The sequence below is a fragment of the Liolophura sinensis genome, chromosome 10, assembly GCF_032854445.1.
Source record: "Liolophura sinensis isolate JHLJ2023 chromosome 10, CUHK_Ljap_v2, whole genome shotgun sequence".
NCBI lineage: Eukaryota > Metazoa > Mollusca > Polyplacophora > Chitonida > Chitonidae > Liolophura > Liolophura sinensis.
The window spans coordinates 29,684,437-29,707,966 of record NC_088304.1 but is presented as its reverse complement, the minus strand read 5'-3'; the positions used below and the strand labels follow the sequence as shown (position 1 = coordinate 29,707,966).

The window sequence follows — 23,530 nt, the reverse complement described above, 5'->3', positions numbered from 1 at the left end:
TGCGTTTGATTGTCGCTTGTTTAGTCCAAACTCTATTCGGCCCTGTTTTATTATATTTATCAATAGAAAATCTTTACCTGGAAGAGAAACTTAGTTTTATTGCATCCATCAATCCATTGATGTAAATAATCGACTAACCAATCAGCCTATCAATGAACTGATCAAACAAGAAAAGCGCTCAGTATCTATAAGTGTAATATTTTGAACCCAACTCTTTTTCCATTTAAGGAAGTAATCCAAAGTAAAAGACTCTTAGAATAAAATTTCATCTTTTAATCATGTCTGAATACATCTGACAGCAGTCATGTCACACATTCTCAGAGTGCTTCAATGAAATGAACTGAACAACAACAACATGCGCCAGATTTGTAGCATCAGTCCATCAAACAAACATGGTCCCTGTGAAACACTGTACCATACATCTTCTTGGTACGCCCTCTAAAATATAGGGAGCAGAAATGGAGTTCGATCATTGAATTCTTCAGAATGTCGGTCCACTTTCAGACACGATGTTTGGAAAGAGAAAGTTTTACGTGCGACAGAAACATAAAGTGCTGATTGATCATAATTGTATCAGTTTCGTATAAAAAGAAATGTGGACAAAACATTCCCATTCAACGCTCGTGGTATGAGAATCGGAACCTGATTGGTCGATATTTAAATCAGCTGATGTGATTGTGTACGATGGTCAGCGGAGTAACGCGCCGCATGTTCAGTCAGAGACTGTATGAAGATGGTCTGAGCCGTTGGCTGAAGGGTCACGGGCGGCTAGGGGTAAGTAGAGGGCTTCTTCCGGAAGCGGAACATAGCACCAGCAAACAAGCATTAGGTATCGATTTGAATGCGATGGTATGGACTGCGTGGCAAAATGTTCACCCATGTTGAAGATATCTCCTTCTCTACGAGCTTCGCTGCTCGGCGAATCACGACGTCCGCCTGGCGGTTACCCGCCACGGGCTGAATAATAGACATGCATCTCAGGTTGGCAACGTGTTGCTAGTTTGTAGACGTTGTCATTTCTTTCTCGTCCGTATTTGGTGAGTGTCTTAATTATGAATTTCGTCGCCTGTGTACAGGTAACAATATATTCTTCGCCGAAGGTCACCTGCGCTTTGTATAAATGAACACGTTTATCGTGGACGAAAGATTGTACAAACGACATCTGGTCAAAACACACCTATATATAATTACAGATCCGTACAACTCCAACCTGCCCTTTTAGCATCGACAATGTGCCCGGGAAGACCACGTCATAAAATTGACTGACCTATGGCGCACCATGGAATAAACCCCTCTTAGTTCATCCCGCGTTTTCATAAAATGACGCAGCGGTTTCTCCGGAACGCATCTTGAACCCGTATGGCCGTCGGCTTATGGCCGTAGTCTATGTAGTCTATAGCCTTCATTAGCTCTTTGAACAGCAAAATGACGTGCCAGTTGAATTTGGCCGAGCACTCGACGTAGCCGCATTTCCACTGTTTCTTAACCAGATTGGCAACTTCCCTACGCGACAGACCCCTCTCCTCCGCCTGGTCATGTTTGTTACCCACCACAAAGATCGGAATGTCGTGCATGTCCCTGCTCTCCAAGATCTGTTCTCTGAGAGATTTGATGTATTGAAAACTTTCCTCTGACGTGATGTCGTACACCAGTATGTAAGCCGTCGCATTCCTCAGTCCGTAGCCACGGAAGTCTGTCCATTCGTACAGGGAATTTACCGGGAAGTAAGGAATGTACGGACAGTCGATGATCTTCAGCTCGTACAGATGGTCGTTGATGATCACCGAGGGATAAAACACTTGCTTTTTCTCCGTGGCCACATACTCCTCGACGAATTCGTTGCAGACAAACTGTCGTATAATCGAAGTCTTGCCCACACCGGGCGCCCCTAGGACGGCTAGTTTGACTTTCTGAAGGTCCGAGTCTATAGTGAGATGAGAAGCTGTCATAGCTGTCTTAGCACCTATATAGCGAATTCGTTTAAAACAAACAGCTGACCCAGTAGAGGTAAACCAAGGGTTGTACAGTCACAGCCAGGTATGTTCCTAGTACAATCACAGATCAGTCATCGTTGCATAATATAGTACTGCTGTGTTGATGTCGGTCATTCACAGACAAATATCAGTCCAGGTGCAACTGATCAACCACGGTGTAAGACGACTACAGGTAAAACCAAATGACACCTGGTTCGTACCTAGCTCTCACTGCAGAGTCTTCCAAGTGTAACTGCAGTCACACCTTGAGGCAACACGTACGACAGGTAAAACTTTTGACTGACTGAGATTATGACTGAGTTACGATCACACAGAGCTTCTCCAAATGAAGGCAAGTTTTAAGTTTACTCACAAGACAAACACACAAAATTAATGGTAATAATATTCGAACCGATTAAATGCTCTTGGATATCAAATACACACGCTTACTGTAGGGATGTTCCGGCTGATGCTATCAGGCCTTCCCCCCCACGATTTAAGATAGGATTGCTTATCAGAGTATACTAAATCCAATTCATGGATGCCGGAGAATCCAATATAGCAAAACCTCGATCGATCACAAGGTCAGTCCTGTACGGTTTCCATCAATATTATATTCATAGGGCATAGGATCATTGTATTGATCTAACCGTTTAAGAAGAAATCATAACGGGTGTTTCCATGGGTTGGTGAGCACCTCCTTCCTACTTTGTGCCGGTTGACTGCCTTTAGCTAAGGGTGAGCATAGACGCGCACCTACCACGTCCGGGGAATCCAGGAAGAATCTATTAAAAGTATGTCGTCCAGATATTGCTCTAACTCTCTCCCTGTCCCTGGCTCTTCCTTGTGTAACGAGCGTCGTTGCCTTTGTGTTGAGTTACAAAAGCTTCACGGATGTGGAAGGCACCGATGACTTGGTTACATTTCTCTCGCTTGCCGAGTCTTCTGGTCGTCGCTCTCCAAGGCTATGTCTGAAACGATAGAATAATTGGTCATACAGGCAGTCAAACGGACAGGTTAAGCTCTGATTACTACTGGCATGTCGTTAGTCAAGCCTGCATGGTGTTTTTAATACTAAATCATCCATGCAATCACGTGAATGCATACATACAAGGCGCAGCATTATCACGAACCCGAGCCTTTCCTTGTTGAGGCGCGCGATAGAATTAGTCATAAAGCAATACCTAGGCTGTCGACAAGAATATAAGCTGGTATTATATGTCATTGAAAGCGCAGGTGGTTTAATGCCAGGAATATTGCCAAAGTAGTGGGTTTTTTAGGGAATGATTTCAGATAAATGGCGTACTGTACCTCATGCCCAGCCTGACCAGATCATTTATCCTGCATCATGTGTCCAGCGGCCGACGCAAAGCATTCTGTCAAAGAGCCAAGACTGGCACGGCGGTCATGTTTTCCTCTTAACACTGGCAGCAGTAGCACGCCGATCTCGTGAATGGCAGTGTCTGCCGATGCAGCCATTCAGTCGCACAGCCTCGACCAACCTTAGAAGTCATGAGAAGGCCTTTGTCTGGTTCACGCTTTCTAGAAACCAGCCTTGGAGTAGTTCGTAGCGGAATTGAGGCCTGACAATTCCTGTACACCCCGCGTGATTGTCTTGTCTAATGCCTTAAGCACATATAGACACCACCAGAGAGGAAGATCTGGGTGTGCACCGCGAAGGTCTCGTCAATTCTTCACTTGCCTTCTGCCATCTTCCCTTCCTCCCCCGCTACACGCATGCCTTGTGGAGCTCTACACAGCGCCTGCCTCTTTTGCGTTTTCATCGACCGCTTGGCAGGGGACATAGATGCCGTACGAGTGTTTTACGGGGATCGATGGAGTACAGAGAGACGCTATCACCCAGTGACCAGATTTGGATTCTCCCTGACCACCTTAACAGCTGGCTGAAGCTAGTCCCCGCCCCCAGTCCATTCCAAATGACCTTAATGTGCCTCGGAAATTACTTCGCGCCGAATTGTAGTGTAATAAATTAGCGAATCCCCAACTGTCATTAGCAAGCCGCGGGGTCTGACTCCATGCTGAAGTTGGTCACACACGATAGCCTTAATTGAGAATGATTGTAAGCTGAAACGAAGAATATGAAGTCTTTCATAAAGCTACTCAACTATTATCTTCATACAATGCAGGTGATAGCGAAAGCGTGGAGAAAACAGGTACATCATTTTAATCGATGTTAACCACTGTTGATAACATCAAAAGAAAAACAATATTGCCTGTAAATCTCACTTTACTATTGATCCATTTAATTCAGTACGAACAACCATATAAAAGGTATTTTCAGTTGCTGATTTGTAGTGTTGTTTCTTGTGGTGACTTCCTTGGCTTTGAATGGACAATTTGTATGAAGTATAGTTCCCTATTATGTATATTCCCATGTGATTACCTCGGGGGGGGGGGGGGGGGGGCGACTAATAAACAGGCGCGGCTTGTGCCTTCTGTTAAAATTTGGGCTTTGTAACTGGATTGACGTCGTGCTGCAAGAACTGTTTTATCAGAGTTTAGTTGCTATTTCTGCAAGATTACCTTTTCTTTTCAGCGAAAACACAAGCAAGGGTGAATTTTGCTGATAAAAGATCTACCTTCATTGATTAGCTTTCCAACAAAAGAAACGGGTTCAATGAAATAGCTATTTGCCACTGCTTGCAAACATTTCAAACACAAAATCTATGCCAATCTAAAAGTAAATTATTAGTGTGTTCTTACAGAGGATTTTGATTCAAGTTCGCATTTTCTTTTTCCAACACTGAGATTGGGAAGCAATCAAGCGCCTTTGGCTGAAATGATAACTTAAGATGTCTCATGCAGAAGCCACTGGAAAGACAGAAGGTGGGGTTGAGGTGTGTTGAGGTGTACATGGAGGTGTGCGGGGTGTGAGAGGCTTTACCCACGCTCATCTTGAAATATTCACGCCTAAACCGAGTAAAGCGCTGAAAACGACTGAACGGCATTGTATGGTTGTAGTGAAGGAATCTCCTTCTTCCCTTTATGTCTACAACACTTTCTTCACCTTTTGTCTACACCGTTTCTTCACATTGTCTACACTGCTTTCTTCACCTTTTGTCTACACCGTTTCTTCACATTGTCTACACTGCTTTCTTCACCTTTTGTCTACACCGTTTCTTCACATTGTCTACACTGTTTTCTTCACCTTTTGTCTACACCACTTTCTTCACATCATGTCTACTCCGTTTTCTTCATCTTTTGTCTACAATGCTTTCTTCACCTTTTGTCTGCACCGTTTTCTTCACCTTTTGCCTACACCACTTTTCCCACCTTATGTCTGTGCCAAAAACTATTCCCCAACAAAATCTGCTCTCTGAATTCCAGCATGTTATATCGTGTCAGTTCTGATCAGTGCTTTTTTAAGCTAATTAGATGCATCTGAACGAAATGTCGTCTCTTGACTGGACCGGTCAGGGAATGTTATATCCGGCGGGTACTTAATGGAATATTTATTTTGCCATCATGCAAACTCTTAGTAATCAAGTCTTTGTTAGCTTTCAACAATAAACTAAGGTGAAGTGCTTCTGTCGCAGGACCACCGTTCTGAGCGACGTAGTCAAGTCAAGGCCATTAACAACTGTGGAAACCATACCGGCGCTACCGCGGAATTCCGTTCTCCGTGTGGACAGCACTCTTAATAAGTCAGTTACAAAACATGGGGAAAGTTCTGTCGAACTAGTATTATACGATTAACAGAAATACAATACTTTTCCTTGGCGTGAAGCAAAATGAATGGAGTTTTCAGAGGTATCCTGTAGAAAGGGAGGTAATTATTTACCCCTTATGTGACATGCTCGCGCCGCTTTGATATAACTCACTTTGTTAAAGCTAGATTTCATCTGGAACACCATCATTTGTCAATACATTACAATACCAAGTTATGAATATTCATAGAAATGTAGTCGTCATTCACTATTATAATAAATGACGTGTCAGTTCAGGGATTTGTAAAGGATTGCTATTTCCTAATAACACCATGTTTCTCTGAGATGCTGAATACACAGACAGCTTATAGGCAGTGGAACCAGCTTCATGTCTTGGGTAAAGCTCATTGAAAATCACCAAAAGCCATGGTGCTAGGGGGCGTGTAACTTGCTACTATTTGAGCATTTGCAATTAAGACTAAACCCTAACTGAGGTAAACTGACAAGAGGCCATTTTAGATCGGTGTGACCGTTTGCCAACAATCACAGTTGTTCTTCCTCTGGTATTGCTCTCTATTCTACAATCTTTTTTATATTATCAGGGATGTCGTTATTGTGATACCGATTTAGCCTGTGTTTATTTTTATTTGATTGTGTTTATTTATCTGAGTGTTGTTTAACTGCTTAAATGAAAAGATTCTTTATATTTCATAGGTCTTATCCTTGCTTCTGTTTCACAAAAATAAGATTCCATATATACCGCTTTCCACACATCCGCCAACATAAACATAAGGACACGTTCCACGTAAATATACACAGTACTACTGTAACATGTACTAAAATCTTACATTTCAAATTATTGACTAGACTATGACTATATAACAACATTAAATTATGACCGCCCAAAAGAAAAAATGAATTGGAGAAAATCTGGACTTAGTGATATTATAAAAAAGAGGACTTGAAGTGTACAACTGGTGAAACGATATACAAACTCAAATTCCCAAAGGCCAGTTTCCTTATGTAATTTTAACCCAAGATAGTTACCCGGAATTTGCTTGATAGCTTCCACCGTTGTTGGGAACACATCAAGCATAATATGCAACATCTCAAACTCACAAAGCTTTATATTTTAACGCTGAAAGGTCAGTATAAAGATACATTCCAGGAAGTCGGCTGCGTAGTTCTTCCTAAGGCTAATGGAAAGGTCAGTCCCGGAGGAAGCGGTCAAACAAATGTGAATCACTAAAACCTGTAATTCCCCGCGATTTTATTCTTAACACTATGGCAAATACGCTAATGATGGAATAGGTCAGCGAGTACAGAAGCCCTTCAAATATCTCCCGGTAGGTGGCGCGCCCTGGACAAACCGGATGTTGCTGGATACGGACAACAGTAGGCCTATTCTGTTGAATTTATCTCTAGCCATCGAGAGCCCTTAAAGATACGGAAGAGACAGGAGCGGAGCTCTGTTTCTAAAAATATAGCTATTAAGCGTGGAGCAGAACAATATATAAACAAGGCCATTAAACAACAATACAGATGGCGTCCCCACCATGTGGAAAATGGAAGTGCCTACGCAAAAAGTTTAGAAACCTACACTGTATCGGAGTATCAGAGTTCCGGTTGCCCAAAGGTCTATTGATATGAAAATATATCTCCCCTATTTAATGGCCTATTTTCATCCGTGTTTATACCAAAACACTTTTTCTCATCTCCTTTCAGCATGACGCTCTATGCAGTTCAGTGGAGGTTATACTGTTGCAAGAGCTCCAGATAGCTGATACATCTTTCATGTTGCACGAAGAATCAATGAACAAATTAAACGGCTCATGGCGTGCTGTGGGCGATTAGTCCGTGGTCTGGTACAGGTAAGTGACACCGAAAGGCTTGTGACTGGATCTGTGCGTACATCTAGGCGATGGTCATCTACTACACATACCACTGTCACACTTCATGCGTCAGTCATGAACTACAAATATTCCTGTCTGTTTAATTCGTTTTGATGTATACCTTTTATGTGTGCTGCCTAACCTGTATTGGTTGCTGCTAATAGGATCCCCGAGGCTAGCTTCGGTACAAAATGTTTCCCTTGGCTAAGGCATTAGATGTTAATTACACGCCGGATGAAGTTTTTCTTCTTTTTCAAAGTGTTTATCACACGCCTAATTTAACTCATTTGAGTTTAGATTGAATAAAACATGTCTGAAAGCCGATGAAAGGTCTCGATAGCCAAACACATTTTCTACCGCCTTTACGAGGCTCAATTTTGATCCATTTTATTTTTTCCACCGGTGTAGATTTCCCGTTTTCGCTGATACCTTTGTAGTGAAGAACCAAGGAACCCCAGACCGATAACACTTTCATCAGACTTGCAAATTCCACAAACAGTGATAAACGTGTTCTCTGCTGATTATGTGCAGCTGGTTACCCTTCTTTATTTTCTAATTGCTAAAATTGCAAACAAAAAAAAAAAGAAACACAGCCTTTACTGGCAGCAACTAAACACTTTTTTGAAGTTCGGACATACAATGCAATTTCTTTTTTCTGCTTTTAATTAATCAGAAAATTTCACAACAAAGTATTAAACTACGAAATAGCGTTAACTTGACCACGTTCAACGCACAAGTAATTTTGCTGTGGGTTATATTTTATTTTACACCTGACAATTTTGAATCGATTCCGTATTCTTATGAGGTTCTTCACCATAAAGCCATCAACGTGAAGAGCTCAGTGAAACAGTCAACTGTATTAAGCCCTAAAACTACATTGAGAAAGTCCGCACCAGAAATTGGAAACAACACAATTTAAAACATAAAAGGTGTCCATGGCCTGTATAAGGTTAAAAATATTCCTGTTTTCGAAGATTTTCATACACGAGATGGAAGAAAAATTTGTGTTGCGTAATTTTAAATAAATGAATACGTTATGAATTACATACGCGCGAATTACGTTAATTAAGCCGCAAAAAGCACTGTAGAATTGCTTAATCTTGGCATGCAAAAATCTTTTCTGAAAATACCAGAATTGGAAAGCCAAGTGTTTTACTATTGACTTAACAAATGTCGAGTGACCAAAGATTTGGTTGATAATAACAGAGTTAAGAAATGCAAGTTGGGTTTTGCAGCACAATGCCTGAGATATGTGCGCGGAAAGGAAGACGTCCCCTCCTTAAAACCAGCGGCCTCGTCCTCAAACCATGGGCACTTCCGTTTCTCGGCATATATCTATTAGTTGTTGTTCTATTCTTTTAAATCACAGCATGTCCAAAATTTGTAATCCTTTTTCCATCATTTTTTCTTTCCTTTAAGCATCAAGCTTTCATTCGTACACACAGAAATCGTACCCAAACCAGTTCGAAGAATGGAACGATTCTAATGTAAAGACAAATACGTAGGCATGCTTTCAACTAATGAGAACGCTTCATTTGAATATTTATCTATTGAACTTACATCTCGGTTCCCATGTTTTGGCAACTGCATATGAGCTGCTTGTATTTTGATTCATCCGGATGACAGGTATGCCTTATCCTACCCATCTTTTATATGGAAGTGTCCAACTTTGTTTACGCCATCACAAGTGTAAGCCTTGGCTGGGTGCCAATATTTGTTAAACGACGTCGTCGTCATGAGACTGACAAATTGTTTAGCACGACGTTAAACCCCAAGCAGTCACTCACTCCCTCATTAAACGAGATGTTAGATGGTACCTCTCTTATGGTTCCTAGATTAAAGGTGTGTTATAATGAGTTTGTACTGAATATATTAATAGGTGATGTCTATTCATACCTCTAAATGCCATGTGTTGTCGGACATTTAAACCACCTGTCAATATTGCCAATGAAGAGCTACTAAATAAGAGGGGTTAATGGTGTTTTGACACTTGCGTTGTCGCTATACTTGACCACACCTAACGTTCTGGAAGTGAGGGCAGGTGTAAGAAAGGTGATGGGTTTAAAATCAGTATTAATTTACACCCAGTTGCTCATTCCGCTTGCCTCTAACCAGATTGTCCCCATACGAGCGTATACCGTGAGTGCCAAGTGTCCATATAGCTTATATAATATCACTTGTCTGATTGTACTATTCTCAAAAATAGAAAGAAACCTGGCCTCCTTAGATCTAGATGGATGTTGTTATCTGCCGAAGCCATTTAGTGACACAAAAATCGAATTCTTTATATTTCTGAGACATGTCGAAATTGTTAGTTAACGTGAAATTATGTCTATTTTCATCACTCATTGCTTTCAGCTGTTAACGTTATAGCTACATGACGGAGGTATATAAATATAGATGCCATAGCAACAGGCCGATATACAGCCACATTAATATAGGCTAATATAGGTATGCTTATTGAAAGGGATTGTTTCTTGCACGATCCTTAAAGCCGTCAAACATGTTTAGCCATTGAAAGTGTCAACTTCAAAGGGAATTGTCTCGGACAACCAACAACGATAAAATCTCAGATATGTGTATTATTAAAATCTACCCCTTTTATCTTTACGCATGAAAGGAGGTATAAAAGGAACCTGGTTCAAATAAATATGATAACAAACAAACTCATCCTTAGTCCTTAGGGAGAATATTTTTTTGCGAAATTCGCTGATCTTCAAAACGTCAGTATATTACTAAATACCAAAAACACAAAAAAGCAATGTTAAATAAAATGAAAAAAAGGCCACTCACATAGCGACTGATCTACAGAAATTTCGTACATGAGTTGGTACTATTATTACTTCTTTGTCTAGTATTTGTTTGAATATTTGCCCATCTCCTCCACTTGAACTTCAAATGAGTGTTTCTTTGTCTAATAAAGAACACGTTACAGAGTCCAGTCTTCGAATTGATACCTACATGACGTCAAAAAAGGGCATTTTTTTATAGATGGTAACGTTTGGGTGTCAAAATTTAAGTGGAGTCACAATTAATCTTTATGATGAGAGTGAAAAAAAAATACCCTCAGCCATAAAGACACATACCTGGTTAAATTTTAATTCTCATGATGGACTGCTTAGAGTGTAGGAAAACGCAACTTTTAATATGTTTTCTTTCTGATTTATATTAATGTAATAAAACGAGAATTCCACCCTTTTTATCGTTGTCTAACGGATATATAGAGAATACAAGTGGCTTAAACACTACCAATATTATGAGTATGATTTCTTGATCATCAACACTGTTTTTTTGGACCAGCGTACTCTCAATTGACCATGATGTTGGTGTTTGCCTGGCATACGAACTTTTGTGTGTCAAAGGAGTTCTTATTGATATCTGGTTTTATGCGTGGAAACAGACATTCGAATGCCAGCCCCAAATCATAATGGACGTTCTGGGTCAATAATCACAAGAATTACAGATGTTTCAAAAACCATTTTCTCAACCTTTCTTTAAACCACCAAAGAACGAAGAAAGTGTACAAAATAAGAAATTAAGACGAATTCATGCAGGGAGAAGAAGTCAACAGTTTTCAATGACTGATTTCACTCAAGTATAAGTGAAATATTCTTGAGTACGGCAAAGATGCAAGGAATGTTCTAAACAAAGTTATATCTGTATAATTAGATACAATTACGAAGCAGAGCGCCAGAGACTCTTGTCACTCCGCCATCTTTACTTACAAGAGAATTTAGATTCTTAGATTGGTGTCGTTTGCTAGAATGTCCTAGTCACACTATACACCTTTATTGATCAGTGTGCTAAGTCCCCGCCTTGATATGACAAGATTAATGTTAAAAGTGGAACTATACCGTACAGACTAGCGCAGCGTAATGACCCAGGAATCTCTCACCAATGCGGTTGCTGTGAGTTGAAATCCAACTCATTCTGACTGCCACTCCAGCCATACGTACGTAGGTCTGTCAGCAACCTGCGGATGGTCGTTGGAGTCCATGACACTGCCCGTTTTCCACCCACCATAATGCTGGCCGCCGTGGGATAAGTGAAATATTCTTGAGTACGGCGTAAAACACCGATCAAATAAATAAATAAATAAACATACCGTAAGGACCTTTATGTGACCATTCTTTTTTCCAGTAAAACAGATCTATGAGATGCGTGCACTGCCTTATCATCCAAAGGATGACATCAACCCAGAAACTGTGCATGACTGCACTCTGCCTTGGCATTTCACTTCTAAGAGGAGTTGAGATTTAGTTCATCAAGTCTGAGCTATTATCAAGTGTTGAGATCTCCTCGTCTTTTACATCTCAACAGACATAAAGAGAAAATAAACATCATTTAATGATCACATCGAACTTTAACTGCTTGCAATGTATCGCTTTGAATGCAAAATTGGAATACATTTAATAAAAAAAGATCTGTGGTGGCCTTTAGCAACCACCACAAGGATGCGAAGTCCCCTTATACAGGTAAAAATGAACTTTCATTACTTGCAATTGAATGCGGAATCCTTTTGAGAAATTGAGATATTAGAAATTCTCCGAGGAAAATCATTTATTGTGATCTTTTTTCTCCTGAACAATTTAGAAGATAAAATAATCAGTTTCAGCATAATTTGAATTAAACGTTCTTCAGAACAGTCAGGGTCATTGAAACACATTTCAAAGAAATTCCCTGGCATTAAACAGGAATATTTCTGTCTTTATACGGAACTACATGTTGCCAAATTGTTTATTCACATATAATGTGAAGACGACTCTCTCTCTCATCGTCTCCCATGGATTCCCTCCATATATACATATAACTCCTTTATGACTCGATGAGCAAACTTCCAGGTGAAGGGAGATATGAGTTGAATGCAAGGACCGTAAATCACAGATGGCCGTTTTGTCCACAGATCCGTTGTTTGGATCGATATTCAATTCCCTAATAAGCCTCGATGGCGGGTAGTTTTGTGGGCTATCACCAAGCCAATAAAGTGTCTCGGGTCGAAGATAAAAGCTGCCGCATGAACATGTGCTACCTTTTACGATATTTCGTGAAATAAAACTTGTAACTGAGACTGTTTTTGTATGGGAGCGCATCGTGCTCCAAACCAGGCGTTCTGTTCCAAGCTACATACATCTGTCTCCACCAAACACACATGGGGTTTCTGCTCAACGGTATTTGCATTTATATTGGAGAATTTTCGCACACTTTGATTTTCTTTTCCTCGGAACTCTGAGGATTGATGGACATTCATTAGGTGGATTCTGTGGACAAACAAAAGCGTCTCATGAGGTGCCAACGGGGTTGGCGTGGAGCAACATTCACCCTCACGCTCGTCACATCCCCCCATTAACGCTGTAGCGAAATCATCCCGGTTGCTCAGATTTGCTGTGTTTACCCCGTGCTAAGACCGAGACGAAAGCCTAATTCCGGGCTTTGTGTATTGATATCCGATTAGCCAAAAGCTTTCTTCATTTGCTTAGAAGACGTTCACGCATGGACTAGTCAGGAGAAGATCAAGATGCCCAAAGCCATAGTAAACACACCGAGTGCTTTTGCGTGTTCAGCGAAATTTACTAGGTCTGTGGAAGCGATTAGAGGAAGTTTTTACTTTGCAAAATTCGGTTAGCTGTGTGATTTCACACCACGTTTTAGAAATCGAAGGATACTTCATGCTCCAAGGGCTTTTATGGACAGTAACGACTTTTTCTTAAAGATAACACGCAGCTGTAGTGAAAGTCTCCATCAATGAGGCAACCAAAGCACTCAGCTAACAGACTTTGGCGCTCCAAAGACTGGGCAAAACACTTACCGATGCATGACGAGTGATGAAAAAAGTTACCTGGAAGAATAAAGTTTTATTATCGATCGTGTTCGCAGGAGTTGTTTAGTCAAGTTTTTACATACTGTAACTCCGTTATTGTATACCCCTGACACCCACAAGGTTCAGACTGTCGTATAGCCGATGTGCAATCTTTTCCAGATCATCGGATTCAAGTCGGATTGACCTCCCTCTTCTTGCGTAGCCTACTGCCTTACCAGTACGTCCACAAATCATTGTACCAAAAACAACAGATTTTACGGTAACAGCACCAGTAATTTGAAACGGGAAAACTGTTTGAGTTAACTTCAAGTGTTATTGGCATCTTCCACAACCTTTCGGTACTTGTATACATTACAAGGGTAATGCCTCCCCTTGGCGCCGTCCGGTTTCCTCCCATCATAATGAAGATCGCTGTCGTACAAAGGAAATCTTTTGGAGTAGGGTGTGAAACACCAAATAAATAAATAAATAAATAAGAGTAATATATATAGCCTTATCTTTCCCCTATCGTTTCTGAAGGGATTTTGATTTCTAAGAAACAGTAAAAACTAAATCAAAAGATTTCAACATAGACATTTGTAGATGGCTACGTATTCCCCTATCCAGACTGAAACAACTTTGTTTTCTAAGGAACTGTAAAAGTTAAATCACAGCATTTCAACATATACACTCTTTGGCTACGGATGGTAGATGCTGCTGGATTTATAGTTTAGTTTGTTGATGTGGTTAAATATACCTGAATCTACCGTTGCTGTTGTGATGTGAGTACATACAACGATAATGATGATAAAGTAATGATTTCACAGCCAAATATAATATATACGAAACAATGGATGCCTCTAAACAGGAGATGTCATTTCAGTGAAATCCCTTATTGGTGTATATTGGCCTTCCAAAGTAGATTCTGAATAGTAAGTCTCCGTTAAAGCGGAAAGTCGAACTCAGTCCTCTAGTAATGTGATGGAAAATTGACCAGTGGCACTGTGAGTTATGTTCCGTCAAATCATCGCAATTCCGAACGACCCGAGGGTCCGGAAGGCTTTCTCCTGGGCGAGCTGGCCCGATGTGATTACAGTCGCCGCCTGAATGATGACAGACCGGATTGCACCAGAGAGCTGTAACCCCCGGGCCACGGCGCAGATCTGCCGGAGCTTAGTTCCTGCAGGTCGTCACCATTGCTTTTGTCGATAATTATACCCGGTGCAAGATCAAGGTACATATAGCGATATTTTGCTGGTCACCGTCACAAAATTTTCTGCATTTTTCTGGAGAAATAAGCAAACTGTTTACTCGATTAATGCTTTTATTTATCTTTTATTCATTTATAATTTGATGGAGGTTCTACGTGGTATTAAATGTTATATAGGCATTGATGTATTGTTCAAATATAAATGAAATATATAAATATTTTGTTTGCCTATTGTAGGCAAAAGAAAGTGCCAAAATATTTTGTCAAAATGAGCCTTTCGTCTTTCGGACTACTCGTGCATTACGTCAAACTGATCAAAGAGCCACAATATATCAAAACATCAACCTGCACCGAGAGAAAAGATTGGGTCAATTGACTCAAAAATCTGAGTAATTCAATGGACCTAATTCGACTCACAAAAATGAAAGATATGATCATGTGAGCTGAGGCATGGACTACTCCTGTGAGTTTTTCGACTAACCAAAATGTGTCAAAATATAACCAGATGAGTCTCTTCACTCCGCTGATGAGGTAATTTGACAAGGAGTCCAATTATCTCCATCAAATTACTCAGTTGACCCAAACTTTTCTCTTATTGTATTATTACCATCATTTTCGTGAGCTATTGTTTGGAAGTGAAATCCTAATAGTCACTTGGACATTGGGAAATAATTTTCATTTCTACAGAAAACCGACAATATTCTAAAATACTTCAACTAAGTGCAAAATAAAAAGTTTATAAATCTTTGAAACAGTCGTTCGCCAGGTATACATGGCAGCCGAATCTGTCCGATCTGGATTTGTTTTAAGAGAGTGAGTGAAAGGGTCGGTTTCCAGATTTACTCTGATAGATTTGCAACAAATTGGGAAGAGTATGCTGTAGAGGGTTTTTAATCCACTTTGCCAGTTAGTACTGTACCTGTTTCCACATTCAACATGATGGTGAGATTCTCATATTAGTTAGACAGGAAACTGCGTGAATAGGAATACAATTTAAACGATTACCGATGCCTGACACCATGGCATATGTATGAACAGCCGAGTGGCGTTGTGCTTCCCACAATACACTAATGAATGAATGCGGCTGCTATTTGTTTTTAGAATTTTGATGCACGCAAATACAATCTTTATTTATTTATTTGATTGGTGTTTTACGCCGTACTCAAGAATATTTCACTTATACCACTGCGGCCAACATTGTGGTGGGAGGAAACCGGGCAGAGCCCTGGGAAATCCCACGCCCATCCGCAGGTTGCTGGCAGTCCTTCCCACGTACGGCCGGAGAGGAAGTCAGCATGAGCTGCACTTGAACTCACAGCGACCGCATTGGTGAGAGACTTCTGGGTCATCACGCTGTGCTAGCGCGGCTAACCAACTGAGCCACAGAGGTCCCCCAAATACAATATCACCAACGTTAAGTCATACCTTCCAGTCACTCTGCTTGCAATATACGTTATAGTTGTCTTATAAATAATGCAGATGAGCTCAGAACCTATTATTGTCCCTTGCTTTCGGCTGGAAACAATTGGAAATTACATCACGAGTTTTGTAAATTGAAGGCAATGTGTCACGAATCTCATTTCCTGTTTAGCCTCTAATTCACTTCTAACGGTTTAAGGCAGTTTGAGAAGAAAAACAAAACAGTGCCTGTTTGTTTCGACAGGTATGTAAATGAGCGATACAATAATGCCGATATCCGTCAATCGCTTATTGAATAACGGTCTAAAATCAATAATTTTCTTGAGCAAATATCAAAGCACAATAAACCAAAAATATCATGCACTTACGTGAGTATATTTAAGATGTATTTACATAAACGTTCCACGTCAAAAGAAAACGGAACTTCAGAATGATGCTATTTATTGCGTGGCTTCAGTGCTAAGAACTTGAATTTCTTCACATAAATATTTGTTGCTACCTCCATGATTATAAAAATGAAGTTACACTGCGGTAATCCTCTGTACTCAATACCTCCCTGTATCAAGAAAAGCGTGCAGAGATATATTTGAGACCATGCTATACAAACAGGTGGCAATACGGCAAAATACGATCTGATAAACTACATAGTCAATGTTAGGAATACCGACACCACTTTCACCCTTGTAGCCACCATATATATATATATATATATATATATATATATATATATATATATATATATATACATTCTTCATGCAGAAAGTAATAAAATCTCGAAATTTAAGCCAAGTTGTTTTGTTAACAGGCAACAGTAATCCGGCTGAGATTATAACGTTTAATTAGATAAGTTTGTCAATTATAGGAAACCAGAAACCCAACCACGACGCGACAGACCATGCACATTTCACTCACTACAGACATTGTCAATTTAAAAGGTACATTAGGGTTTATATCTGGGTACAAAACGTCTGTTCATGAGCTTTGAAATGAATTAGTGTCATTCAAAACATATCTGGCCGACTCTGCAACATATGGCGGTTCCTCCTCTGTTCTAATCGCGCCCTACTGGGGCCAACCATGCACTACATAGAACAGATCAATACATAGAACACGTGTCGTGAACAAAAAGAAAAAAAGAACCATGCACAAAGGAAATTCTGTCAGCTTTTGCAACGTGAAAAATTATTGATAGGAGGGGCTCTTGTATAGTTCAATGTTACGATATTCTATTCCGCTGCTTGCATCTCTGTATTCTAAAAACAAATACCCCGATCTTTGCATCAGCTGGTCGTAATAAACATTTGAATGGTAATTTATGCACATACTTATGACTGTGACTGGAATAGTGATGTCCGCCAAGCTTTGTTTTAGAGGTTGAGCGTCAGACAGCACAATGTTCTATGGGTAAGAGTTTTCCATTGACATCTGGTGTGATACACTGTATATGGTCAATTTCCTGGTCACTAATTACAACAAAACAGGGAAATATGAAACATCGTGTCACGGAGCAGAACAGTTTTATGCGCCTTGTATCTTAATGACGAACACTTGCATTATGTTAGTGATATCCTGCCCTTGGGAACAATTCGTCTTCTCGTAATGATTTAAATTTATTTGTATTTTCGGGGACACTTAAATTGCATTAAACCAGTGAGTCATTTTTATTCTCTATGAAACGTTCGGGCCCACGTGACATCACTGGGCGCCAAAATGGTTGGACATGGTAAAATGAAGGGGTAGGTGGGTCGGACTGTACGATTCCCACACACCGCGCCACAACCTTCAGGTGAGGGATCAGTCTTGATACTTAGGTTCACGTGTATTGCTCTATGAAAGGTTGACTCTTATAGCGTACATCCGACATTCTCTTCCGCATTGATTGTCGAGTGTGCAAAGAGTGAGTGCTTGGGGTTTTGGAGTGTGCAAGGATCCCGATGCTTACAAAACTCACAGCTGGATTAGACAAAAGGCAAGCGACTGAAAAATGGATCTGCATAAAAGCCTTGCCAAATAGACGGTTGATTAGTCCCATTTGATGTTACGTGAACACCGAGGATAAAAAATGATATATCGCTGAATTCACTGTTCACAGTTCAAACACTCGTCGTGTCAGACAAAGACCGTTCACCTATGTCAGTGTTTGCATATAAATTGTTTAGTGTTTGTAGAAATAATGTCTATTGATTTACAAGGTATTCTGACATGTTGCAAAATGATTCATGGATCTATGGGTAAAAGAATGTCACCTTCCCATTATCCACTTGTAATATGTCAAGCTAACGTGTAAATGAGAGTTTTTCGTGAGCCTCATTCTGATGTTTTTATTCCAGCTGATCTTTTTCAAACACACCTGTTACATGTTGTGTTGTATTCTTTCTGACAGGTCACGTTGACACTGCTTATATCACCAGGCAACAGTTAATCTGTACCTGGGACCAAAAAACACTGGAGATGTATAGTAACCTCAATTCCACACATAGCAAACCACAGCGGTTGAAACGCTTGCATCATCGTTTATACTATATTGAAGATCGTATGAGTTTGTAAATGCACCCAGGACATCGATTTAGATATAATTGCATAGCAAACACTTTGTTTTATATCTTTATATTCTGCTAGAAATGTATGCTTCCAAAATAAATTTTCGCTCTGAATTGATTTTGATTAGTGTTTTACGCCGTACTCAAGAATACTTCAATTATACGACGGCGGCCAGCATTATGGTGGGAGGAACCAGGCAGAGACCGGGGGAAACCCACTACCATCCGCAGGTTGCTGACAGACCTTCCCACTTACTGCTTTGAATTGACGTTTACAGCATAACACATATATGGAATTAAAAATGGACTGTTCGTGTTTCTTTTTTATTATCTGTTTTTGGTTTTTTGTTGTGCTGTAGTGTCGGATATGATTCTTTCAAATATTTTGCATAATAGAACTCTTCTGAAAACGCTTTGGAAAACATTTGTTTGCGAAATTCTCTGCCGCATTGAATGTCCAGTGTGCAAGGAACCCGATGCTTACAAAAACTCACAGGCGGATTACGCTAAAGGCAATACACTGTATAATAGATCTGTTGTATAAAAGATTGGCCAAACAGACGGTTGATCAGTACCATTTGATGTTAGGTGAACAGCAGGAGCAAAAAAGGATATCTCGCTGAATTCATTGTCCACAGTTCAAACAGTTGTCGCGTCTAACAAACAGCATTCAGTTTATGTCGGTATCTGCATATAAATTGTTTAGAATTTGTAGAAATGACAAAAAGTGTGTGTGTGTAATGGAGTATATTGATTGGTATTTAGAAGTGTTTAAAATTGTTAAATTATGAAGCGGGTAATAAGTGCGGTATGATTCTGTTAACAGTGAGTGTCCGCCATTCAATCCAGTAAAGTCGATGAAAAGTCTTTCTCTCACGATCCCGGGGGAGGTATCTGTAAATCTCCTGTGCACCATGGATCTACGAGTGAAAGAGTGTCACCTTCTCTTCACCCATATCCATTTTGTGTCGTGTCAAACGTACATGTAAATGAGAGAGTTTCGTGACAGAGCTTGCTTTAACAAATCCAATGCTGTAACTCCGGCAGACGTTTAGGAAACACAGCAAAGTGCTTTACATTTTGTTAACTTTTAACGATTGATTCTTTCTGATAGGTCACTCTGACCCTGTTTACATTATAATCCAGCACTTATTCTGTACCTGGCGCCAACAACACTGGAGAGATATACACTAGCATCTAATCAACGCATACTATATCAAAACAGCGTTTGATAGCCTATATTGTCGTCTATGTTGTGTAGAAGAGTGTATCAGTTTGCAAATGCATCCACGACATCGATTCGACAACTAAAGAGGAATCACACTGGCATTGTGTCCCTATATTCTATTAGAAATGTAAGCTTCCAAAAGAAATGTCTCTTTGAAATTGGATATACAGTATTAGAAAATGACAATGCAAAGCATTATAGACATGGTTTCAACCTTAAACTGCTGGGGATTTTGTAGTTTATTTGCCCTCTATTTTGAGATATCTTCTTTGAAGTATTTCAGTATTAGAACTGTTCTGAAAAAGGGTTGAAGGGTACTTGCCTGGTTCCGGTTGTCTCTCTTTTGCATTACCTACTGGCTTTCGAATTGCAATCCAAATTTTTCACCAGTAAAGGGAAGCTGAGAAGGATGTGTAGAGAGGGATGAATTATATACAACCTACTTAAACTTCAACACGTGGGAAGGTCTGCAGCAGCCTGCGGATGGTCGTGGGTTTTTCCTGGGCTCTGCACGGTTTCCTTCTACCATAATGGTGGCCGCCATCGTATAAGTGGTATATTCTTGAGTACAGCGTAAAACACCAATCAACTAAATAAATACGCCCTAACATATACTGCTGGCATACCTCGATGTCGACGTCTACTCACCACTGTGTCAGGATGGAGTGACTCTTATTGCTGTCGGGCACAACATGATGGCTAGTCCACCATTCATCTATCATTGATTGTCGTTATAAGCCATAAAGTGTTATGAATCATCCTTGGATCGAATATATTCTGAACTTTAGAGATTTAGACGAATGCGGATAACGATGCCCGGACAAAAAATACCCTGAGGAGAGTGGTTTTTACCAATAGTATTTCCAACAGTGAGTTATAAAACCCGGCCATGCACACAATGGAAGTGCCAGGGATGCAGAAGCCTGGACACATGTGTCAGAAATGTCATCCAATCCCCAACTCAGGGGAGAACTCCTCGTAAACAGTCCTCTCTGGAGATAGGCAATTTGTCTGGTGAAATCGGAAAGTCCACGGGATAGAGATATTTTCTGGGTAAGGCTGTCTTATTGGCGTTACACAAGGGTAGGCATTGTTGTCCGGAAAGTAATTCCCAGTCAACCGCAAACAGAAGGGTTAAGCTGAATTTAATACTTTACTGACCAGCTTATGAGCTCTGGCTTAAGCTACAAACAGAACTATTAGCGTGAAAAGCAAGGAAAACTGATGTATTATAGCAGATAGGGTGTCCTAGAGGGACAATCGTTGAATGAATCCTTTAGTTCCAATAATGTATGAAAGGTTGACTAGTGGTTGGCGTTCATGCAACGTTGTGTGCGGAACTGATCGCTCAATGTGGGTGAAATATGACGCTTACACAAAACTCACAGCTGCGTTACACAAAAGGCAATGGACTATAGAATGGATCTGTTGTATGAAAACCCAGCTATCAGACAGCTGATTAAAGACATCTGATGTTGCGTCATTGTTGATGGAAAAAAGGATTCATTGTCCACAGTCCAAATACTTGTCGCGCCTGCAAAGGCTCAAGTCTCGTATGACACAACAAGCGTTAGCGGAGCTAGAACAGCCAAATGACATCCACATTATGTTATTATTTGCATATAAATTGGTTAATGTTTGTGGAAATGATAAAAAATATGTGTAATGGAGTATATCGATCGGTATTTACAAGTTATTCGGACTTGTTAAAACAGGGTGATGGGAAGGGCACATTGTTTTACGCATTGAACAAGGGGTAATGGCAGAGGTACATATAATATCCATAAATGTGAGATAAAGATTTTTCCTCGGCTTTCTCAGTGTTATATCCCGTTTTACCGGCGGAGTCTGCTTAATTCTTCAAACTCCCGCATATCCGATGTGAAACTTACCTCTAAATGAGGGTGTTTCGTGACATGGTATTGCTTTAACATCCAGTGCTTTTATTCCAACAGACCTTTAGCAAGCAGTCATGTTTCGTGCATTTTGTTGAGCTTTTGTGATGTATTCTTTCTGACAGGTCATTCTGACCCTGTTAACATTACTAGCCAACAAATAGTCCATATCCCTTTCATTCACCTGCCAATGGCACAACAGAAATACATTAACATGAATAAATTCATGCTCTACACTAGCCGTTGAAGCGCCTACATCGTCCTTCAGTCTATATGGAAGTAAGTGTCAATTTGTAGTTGCATATAAGACATCGATTTCCATATAGTTACAGAGTAACCACATTTTTAGTGCATCTCTATATTCTTTCTAGGAAAATAAGCTTCCACAAGAAATTCCCGTTTGCAATTAGATTAATTTTCTCTGTCGGCAAAAATGACGATGCAAAGATAAAATAAAAAATGGACTCAACCTGCGTTGGGTTTTTTGGTTTTATGTTGTGCTCTTCTTTGGGATTTGATTCTTTAATTTTTTTCGATATGAAAAGGTTTTGGAAGATATTTGCCTTGCTCTATTTTGCCGGCTGGCTCTCCTAAATTCACACAGGCAACCCTTCATTCACCAGATAAGGGAAGCTGACACGGGAACACGGATGATTTACATACGCAATCTACATTAATCCTAAACTTACAATGCTGGCATACCGAGATGCCAACGTCTACTTGTCATTGACAGAGCGACACCCAACTACTCTTATTGCTGTCTGGCACAGCATGATGGCTGGTCCAATTTTCGTCAATCATTCATTGTCGTCATAACCCATAAGGCGTCATGAATCATCCCCGCACCGAATATGTTTTGACATTCAGATGTTTAGAGGAAAACGGATAGTTATGTGCTGACAAAGTATACCCTGTGGAGAGTGTTTTTTTTCCAATAGTCTGTCCACCTTCAGTGAGTCATAAAACTCCGCCTCAGAATGGAAGCACCATGGATGCAGAGGTCTGGACACATATGCCAGGGATGTCATCCAATATCCACCCCAGGGGAGGACGCCTCATAAACACTCCTCATAAACAGTCCTCTTCCTAAGACGTAATTTGCCTCGTATATTCGGAATATCCATGAGGGAATGATACTTTCTCGGTAAGCCTGGCTTATTGGCGTTACACAAGGCTGAGCCTTGCTGTCCGGAAAACAGTCCTCACTCAACCAGCAAACAGACGGGGTAAGCTGAATTTGATACTTGCCTGAGCAGCTACTGGGCTCTGGCTGTAAGCTAACAACAGAAATAATGGCTTGAAAAGCAATGAAAGCTCGTGTATTACGGCAGATACATCCGTCTGGTGTATGGAAAGGCATGTTTTAACCAACGACTCATTTGATGACTTGTTACAATATGGTTAAGACGTACAGCATAGAGAGAAAATCCAGAACAGCGACAACAGTGTGATAGTTGGAGAATGGTCACACATAACCAGTGAAATACGACCCCTTGTCAATTTGCCTTAGATTGGGCTTTATTCTAAATGTTCATGTAAATACATAAATGGTAGCAAATACACGCCCCCTAGCATCATGGCTTAAGCAGAATTAGGTAAAAAAAGTGATGTTAACAGGAATTTATTAGAGGTCACTGGTCCAGAAATACGAGAATTGCAGGCTTTCGCAATTCACAAAGCTACGGGGATAAGTTTGGGATAACAGCGGAACAAGCCGAAATTTGCGATAGCAGCAACATCGGAATTTCATGTCGTCTTGCACGCAGCTCCTCATCAAGCATATTAAGTGAACGCTCCATGCTAGCGATCAGAAAGCCCATATTAAAGAATACGATGTGAAAAATCTGACCCATCGACAGACAGACAGAACGACCTATTTACTGAGATGTTTGGTATCAGATAAAAACA

The 23,530-nt window shown here is 40.3% G+C and overlaps 1 protein-coding gene across 1 annotated transcript; it reads right to left on the bottom strand.

Moving 5' to 3' along the window:
• Positions 1-361: 361 nt before the first annotated feature.
• On the bottom strand, positions 362-1,949 carry LOC135476810 (ras-like protein family member 10B). Its single transcript, XM_064756941.1, has one exon. The coding sequence runs from the start codon at positions 1,947-1,949 to the stop codon at positions 1,314-1,316; it is 636 nt and encodes a 211-aa protein (XP_064613011.1). The 3' UTR covers positions 362-1,313.
• Positions 1,950-23,530: the final 21,581 nt, after the last annotated feature.

What these genes read in the sequence shown, in the direction of transcription:
- LOC135476810 (XM_064756941.1), bottom strand. Translation starts at nt 1,949, where the DNA reads ATGACAGCTTCTCATCTCACTATAGACTCGGACCTTCAGAAAGTCAAA.